The sequence below is a fragment of the Miscanthus floridulus genome, chromosome 6 (assembly GCF_019320115.1).
Source record: "Miscanthus floridulus cultivar M001 chromosome 6, ASM1932011v1, whole genome shotgun sequence".
Lineage (NCBI taxonomy): Eukaryota > Viridiplantae > Streptophyta > Magnoliopsida > Poales > Poaceae > Miscanthus > Miscanthus floridulus.
In genome coordinates, this window is record NC_089585.1 from 65,591,232 (window position 1) to 65,599,325 (window position 8,094).

At 45.7% G+C, this 8,094-nt stretch overlaps 1 protein-coding gene across 1 annotated transcript; it reads right to left on the reverse strand.

Annotated features, from left to right (window-relative positions):
* Positions 1-4,448: 4,448 nt before the first annotated feature.
* LOC136458313 (exopolygalacturonase-like) lies at positions 4,449-6,124 on the reverse strand. The gene is made up of 3 exons (XM_066458273.1): positions 5,814-6,124; positions 5,393-5,689; positions 4,449-5,308 (listed from the first exon to the last, which is right to left on the reverse strand). Exons 1-3 carry the CDS (start codon positions 6,039-6,041, stop codon positions 4,553-4,555), a joined length of 1,281 nt encoding a protein of 426 aa, XP_066314370.1. The 5' UTR covers positions 6,042-6,124; the 3' UTR covers positions 4,449-4,552.
* Between the last annotated feature and the right edge of the window lie 1,970 nt (positions 6,125-8,094).

Consider the following 8,094-nt stretch of genomic DNA (forward strand, 5'->3'; position numbering starts at 1 on the left):
CCTGACCACTGCTCGGAGACCACTCTCCTTGGCTACATGTGATTTGTACTCACATACAGTTGAGAGACATTTATTTAGACCTTGCTACAAGGCTCATACTTCGCCTTCTAGCAAGCTCGGGGACTACATCGGTACGATGCACCTACCGGTACATCTCGTATCGCCTGTACGACGGTTGGATTCTCAACTTAGCTGGGAATTCTTTTTAGACCCTGGCACCACGTGCCTACATCACCTACTACCAGGCTCGGGGACTAAGTGGGCACACTTCACCTTGCGGTGAATGTGTTTGTTTTTCGACCCCTACGCCTCTGATGATCAAGGATGCTACGCTTCAAGATTCACTTATATTTCTTTTCAGAAATACAAGTGGGCACACTTCACAGGATGGAAATCTTTTTCTTTTTTCTTAAGAGCACCATACATTCTTTGGATAACCTACTTCTCCGGTGGCAACGGTGGTCAGAAATGTCAAGGACTCAAGCCTTACTATTCGGAGAAGGTTAAAATGGCGTGTCGCAACATAATACATGGTGCTCGGGGACTAGCTGTGGGGGTATTAACCCCTATACCCTTACGGCTAAGATTGGGCCGGCCCAGATCAGTGGGTCCGGTCCACCAAAAGACGACGCATGGCCCGGCCAACCTGTTCGGAGTCCCGCGCAAGGAGTCAAGACAGATTTGGCGGTCAAGCAAGATCTTGGTCGGTTAGAATAGGAATCCTTATCCGGTCACCTATGGCAATCCTAACTGACTAGGATTAGTTTCCAGATCTGTAACCCTGCCCCCGGACTATATAAGGCGGGCAGGGGACCCCTCTAAAAAAACATCTCTCATTGACATACAGCAATACAATCAGACACGGGATGTAGGTATTATGCCTTCTTGGTGGCCGAACCTAGATAAAACCTCATGTCTGTCTTGCGTCACCGTCTTGTTTGTGGCTTGCGCATCTGTCTGTCGATAATCTACTACCTTGGGCATACCCCTAGGTAGACTGCCGACCATATTTCGTTGACAATCATCATCTAGTCATGAGACACTTACCAAGTTTCTACACAAAGAGGGTACATAAAGAATATTTGAAAGCTGTAGTCTAAAACCATCATCTAATTCTAGAGAGAGATCTCCAATGGCTTCAACTTCAGCTTCAACTCCATTTGCTACTTTAATCCTTCTTTCTCCTCTTTTTAGGGTTCTCCTCGTACGGAATCCCTGTAATGAATTTGTAGCATGAACAGTTGCACCTGAATCAATCCACCAAGTAGATTTTCCATAACTTAAATACAAGGATTCATCTATGAATGTAATGAAATCCTCACCTCTCTTCAGAAGGCTCTTCAGGAAGTCTAGACAGTTCCTCTGGTAATGTCTATGCTTCTTGGACCATTTACACTGATCCTTCTCAACTTGAGCATTGTTGTTCTTCTGATGGTGGTCATTCTGAGAGGCTTTCCCTTGAGGTTTGGCATTCTTATTGAAGTTCTTCTTCTTGTTGTCCTTCACAAGGTTAGCAGAGTCACCCTATAAGGATTTCAGCCTCTCCTCTTCTTGAACACACATTGCGATGAGCTTCTCTATATCCCACTTATCGGGTTGCATGTTGTAATTAACAACAAAAGTTTCATATTCCTTTGGCAATGAAGCAAAAACCAAATGAATCAGGAACTCATCCTTGAGCCCCAAATCCATTGGCTTTAGCTTCGAAGCCGTGTTGCTCATCTTCAGTATGTGCTATCTGATACCGCCACCAGTATATTTCTCATTGAATAATTTTTTGATCAAAGTACTGGCATAAGCCTTTGAAGAGCTAGTGAACTGACTCCACCTTCTTAAGATACTCTGTGGTGGTATCACAATCTGGGATAGACCCTCTTATTGCATCTAAAATTGTAGACTTAGCCACCATCAAGCACTTGCGGTTTGAAATGTCCCATTTCTTGTGTTCGAGATCATATTTCATCTGCACTTCTGCATGATCTCGCTGCCGAGCAGTGAAATCAACATCAGACTCATTATCTTCTCTCACTGGGTCCACTGGCTCAGTAGGACACGGGCAGGTAAGCGCTAGGTCATTTTCAGACAACGCAAGTGCTAGTTCATACTTCTCTCGCCATGCCCTGTAGTTGCCCCCTTCAAGAGGTGGTATGTGCGAGATAAAAGCCATTAGTTTGAGTCCTGAAAAACACCGTCAGAGATAGTGAGAAAATATGACATCATAATTGCATGCTTTAATTTCACATTGGCCAAAATTAAAACATACAACATTCTTATACACTAATTCTACATCACCGTTGGGCAGAAATAGAATTAATGCATGGAAAACTTATGAATAAACATTATAATATTGTTATTACCAATGTTGGTCAGAAAAATAACAATATTATAATTTACTGAATAAAATTCAACTGCTCTTCCAATTAAATTCTCCCGTTGGTTAGAATTTAATTAGAAGATAATAAACTTTAACATTGCAGCGAAAACATGAAAAAATTATTTATCTACTTTTTAGAAGCGTTTTACTGTACTAATCTACTCTCTAAAAAAATTATCCCGTTGGTTCAAATTTTGACAGAGATTGAAACTGTACAAAAAAACATCAAAATTTGCTTCTAAAAATCAATAAAACAATTACTTAGTTTCTACTGTTCATTTGGCCTAGCCCGTTGAAACAGTGCTCGGCCCAGCAGCGGCCCAAAACCCAGCGCGCGCGCCCGCTCGCCCGTGCCTAGGCCACAACCTGGGCCTAGGCCGGGAATTCCCTCGCCTGGCTGGGCTGTATCCGGCCTGATGGTTCTTAGCCGTTGGATGGAGATTGACTGCAGCGCATTGATCTCGTCGAATCAAAATCCCAGCGTCGGCGACGCTCCTCGAACCCTTGCTCACTCTTTTCATTCTTTTCTCTCTCCATCTCCTCTCCTCAGCGCCGTGACCAGAAGAAGAGCACCGATGTGGCTCCGCCGCCGGTCCTCTCATCGGGGCGCGTGCTCGCCCTAGGCTAAGTGCGCCACTGTCGAGCGGTCTAGGCGACGGTGACCTGATCCCCACACGCACTCCGGTGGGCTCGCCCTAAACCCTAGATCTCCCCCTTTTCTCCTCAGTGCGACCGTCATCAGAGAAGAAGAGTGTGGCGCCGCTGTGGGTCCCCTCGACGGAGCGCGCACTCCCCAGTGGGTGAGCGTGCCTTCGTCGAGCGATCCTTTGTCGGCGCCTAGAGCCCGCGCGTCGAAGACTAAATGTCGAGCGGCGGCTTGGCCCATTCTGCTCGCACGACGGCGGGATTCAACCCGCACGATGACGGTGGTGTCACGTGGCGGGGAGTCTAGGTAGGTCCTCCCCTCCTTCGTCCTTACTCTAGGGTTAGGGTTACGGTTAGGGTTACGGGTTGGAGTTCGATCCGATTTGAATCACCTGCTTCAAAATTTCTTCTACTTGGTTTTCAATCTGATTCATCTTGTTCTTGATTTCTTTTGATCTGATCTACTGCAAAAGCTAGATCTACGCCTAGTTAGGCGACTGATGCCATTGATAGAAGCATAACAGGATCACTAGCCATAGATCTACCATACATGCTGACATTTGATTAAGTGTAAACCCTAGAACATAAGCTAAAGCGAGAAACAGAGAGAAAGAGAGAGATAGAGAGGGGTTGCGGATGTGCAAACCATCGGCCACCTTCTTAGAAGACAAGCTTGCCATGGCGTCCTTGTTAGTGACGCGGTGAGCTCCGGCGGTGAAGTTGCAGACGCAGTAGCGGTGGTGGCCGGTGGCGGTCTTCCCGTCGCTGGCAACGCCCCCTCACTAGATCGGTTTAGGGTTTAGAGACTGACAGCTCAGGTGAACCTCATGCCTTGTGTCCCGGCCCCATCTCTCTTTTTATTGCGCTGTGCGACGGGGGGCCACCAACCATGGAGCGGTTGGACGCCCCTGATCAGGGCGCGGATCCAAGTGCCCAATTGAAGGGCCAATTGGAAGAGATCAATCTAACACACACACACACACATATATATATATACATATATATATATATATATACATATATATATATATACATATATATATATATATATATATATATAAGTATATTCAGTAGCCAGCTACAAAATAAGTTATTCTGTAGCCACCTCCATTTACGATAATTTTATATATTAATTTACGATAATGTCAATACATATTTACGATAGTTTGGGTTACTATAACACATGGGGATATTTATCATAACGTTATAGTAAACCACTTAGTAAGGAGGTACTATAATCTCGTAATTTAATATAGTAATTATCGTAACTCAAAGTGGCTACAGAATAAATTATTTTGTAGCCAGCTACAGGGTAGTAGTGTGTGTATATATATATATATATATATGCGCGCGTCGTCTACACCATTGCCTGCATATATATATACTGCATGCAGGAAGATCAGACAAGATCGATGCCCGGCCGGACCACTTGGCTGAAACGCAATCGAATTTGGAAAAGCGAGAACTAGTGAACTAGATGATGATCATATGCATCATCAGGAATCAGATAACATGCATGCAGATGCATGTTCATCAAGCCAGGCATGCCAGGGCCTCGGCACTGCCCTTGGCGGTGCCCTTGGCGTTATTGCACACGGCCATGGTCTTGTTGTTTTTGCCGGCGTACTCCACGTTGACATCGATGAGCGACACGCCGCTGCATGGCTGTGACTGCGAGCAGAGCAGGCTGATGGCCTGTGGCGTGGACGACGTGCCCGTGATGTTGCGGAACGTGACGTCCTTGACGACGACATGCGAGGAGTTGCTCTGCTTGCCGGGGCACACCTTCTGGGGGCAGAAGTACTGGTCGATGATGATGGGGTTCGCCACCTCCTCCATCCTGATGTTCTCGAAGGTTAGATGCGACGCCGTCAGCACAGACTCGGCGTCCTCGTACGACTTGATGCGCACGCCGTTGGTGGTTTTCTTGAGCACGCAGTCCCGCACCGTCACGTCCTTGACATCCTTCTCGTCCTTGTAGCGGCCTAGGCAGCCGATGCTGATGCCCTGCCCGGGGCCGCAGATGATGCTGTTCACCATGACGCCGTCGCTCCCGGGGCCAACGGAGACGCAGTCGTCGCCGGTGCCGATGGTTGAGTTGGTGATGCTCACCTTGGAGGACTCTCCGACATGGACGCCATCCGTGTTCTCAACGTCCCCGGGCGCAGTGATGTTCACGTCCTTCACCGTGATGTTCTTTGAAGCGTCGATGTTGATGTGGAAGAACTTGGAGTTGAGTAGTTTGATTCCGGAGACAGTGCCGTTGGTCACGTAGAACAGCACCAATGTCTGCATCACATCACGCACGCGCATACGTGAGTCCCGTTCGATCCGTAATATAAATATAATAATTAAGGTGAGCATCGCACGTACGTTCGGCATCGCCTTCACGGTGTCGGTCTTGGTCTTGGTATAAACGGCGGTGCCCTGACCGTCGAGCGTGCCCGAGCCGGTGATGACGATATTGTCGACGTGCGACACCTCGATCCAGCTCGCCGTGTACTTGGCCAGGTCGTTGGATCCAAGCAGGTTGCCATCGAGCTGGATGGTGATGGCGCCCTTGCACGGGCCACTGAAGTTGAGAGGGCCGACCAGGTAGTCGCCCTTGGGGATGAGCACCGTGGCGCTTCCGGTCGCTCCGCACGCTGACGTCCACGCGTCTTGGACCGCCTATAAATAGATCATGCAGCGCATGCATCAATCACCACCGTCAGCATGAATGACATCATATCGATCAGATAAACTGCCTCTGCAAAACCATAAATCTATAGTGTTGGGACTTATTTACATTTACCTTTGTGGAGTCCGTCTTGCCGTCGCTGGTCACGCCGAGCTTAGAGATGTCGAACGTCCCGCTGGCTCCAGCCGCCTTGGTGGCGCCTTCCGAAGCTGCGGCGCCTCCAGATGCAGCAGGGGCTGCCGCCGAGTCTCCCGTCTTTGCTCCGGTCCTTTTTGCTGTGCATACCGCGCTTACAACCGCTAGGATGAAGAACACCCTGAGAGCATTGTTTGCAGAAGCCATTTCTCCTTGGGGTGGCCGGCTCTCCTCGCTGCTGGGTAGATGGATGTTCCGTAAGATATCCTTGCTTGAGAGAGAGGAGCACCGTTTGCTATGTACACGAAATGACCGTCTGGCCTTTGCTATTTTGAGGCAATGCTTGAATAGGGCACTCCTGTCCTCTGGTTTTTACAGGTCCTTGACCAACTCTTCCCGTTTCCAAGGTCCAAGTGATGCGGATACTGCACAAGGCAACCTCATGACGTTTTACCAATCGTATCCCGAGATATGCTAGTCTCAACTGGCATATTGTGAACTTATATATATATATATATATATAGAATTACTATCATTTAGCTGGCTACAAAAATAACTTATTATATATATAGCCACTTTGAGTTACGATAATTACTATATTAATTTATGAGATTATAGTAACTCATTGCTAAGTGGTTTACTATAACATCATGGTAAATATCCTCATATGTTATAGTAACCCAACTATTATAAATATGTATTGACATTATCGTAAATTAGTATATAAAATTATCGTAAATGGAGGTGGCTACAGAATAACTTATTTTGTAGCTGGCTACTGAATATACTCAAGGCTATTCTACAGCTGGCAACAGAATAACTTATTCTATGGCCACCTTAAATTACAATAATGTTTGTACCAATTTACGATAATGACAATACACATTTACGATACATAGGTTACTATAATTCAAGATGATACTTATCATAATACTATAGTAAATCACTTATCAGGGACCTGACGGGGGCACCAGTTCCACCCGACACATGCAGCTCCTGTATTTACAGCACCGTATTTATAGCCGAAGTCAATTGATGGACTCGACCGAGCACACATCGTACTACCATTCGAAATCTTCAGCAAACATCGCACCGTATATATATTGTCTGCCTTCCCTGGTTTAGAGCATTGTAATATTAGATAACAAGGGCGTTTTGTTGTATTTTTACGTCCTTCGATATAGTAGCGTTATTATATATCCTGACATTACATCACTATACTTTACGATGAGCGATGTGAGAAGTCAGGCATTGTATTGAAATTGGAACCTTTGTACTGCGTTTGCCTTTCTTAATGCAATGACATGCCGTACTCGTTACCAAATTTTCCTACATGCCCTACTCGTTACCAATTTTTCCTGATAAAGACGTGCAAACATATGTGGTCCGCCATCATTTTATGAGAAAGATAATTCCTAAACCCTAGTGAAACTCTATTGCTTGTCTGAAGTGTAACACTCGGCAAACGCTTTGCCGAGTGTTTTTGGGGCTTTGCCGAGTGCCTTTAGCACTCGGCAAAGCTCCTGTATCCGGTAGTGAGCTGTATTAATCACTTAGAGAAAGTATTACATTCCCTAGCAACTATATATGCTCTACACATATTGGAGAAATAAAACACCAGACGGTAGAATGTCGTGTTCTCTTCGCCAATTGCGCGAGTTCATGGGCCACGCTATTCTGCTCTCTCTTGGTATGGGCGATCGTCCACTCGCAGAAGTCCACCTGCTTCTACTGCCTCTTTCACAATGAAAGGTAGTAGCTGAGAACAGAATCCACTCTTTTCCTTCAAAAGTTTGACAATTGAGGAGCAATGTGACTCGAGTTCTGCAGGGGCGGACCCACAGCTTATACTCAATGTGGCGGCCTAATACTCATTGGACACTGAATTATAAAAGGTATATAAGAAAAATTGGATTCCTACGATTAGCTATTTTGTAGCTTGGTGGTCAGCACAATGCAGCTTAGAGCACCAACGAGGAAGGTTGTTTTGCAGTTCAATTTTTATTTTCCTATTTTAGTAGCGCTTTATTTTCCTATTATCTCAGCAGTTCATTATGTACTACCGAGCTATCCTTCTATAGGCACTTTAATTTTATTTCCAATTTTCTCAATAACAGTAGTGCATGACTACCGAGCTATCCTTCTATAGGCACTTCAATTTTATTTTCCTATTTTCACAGTAGCAGTAGTGCATGATGTACTGCGCTTTAATTTTATTTTTTCTATTTTTATCTCTCTACAAATTAACTATGCTACTTGT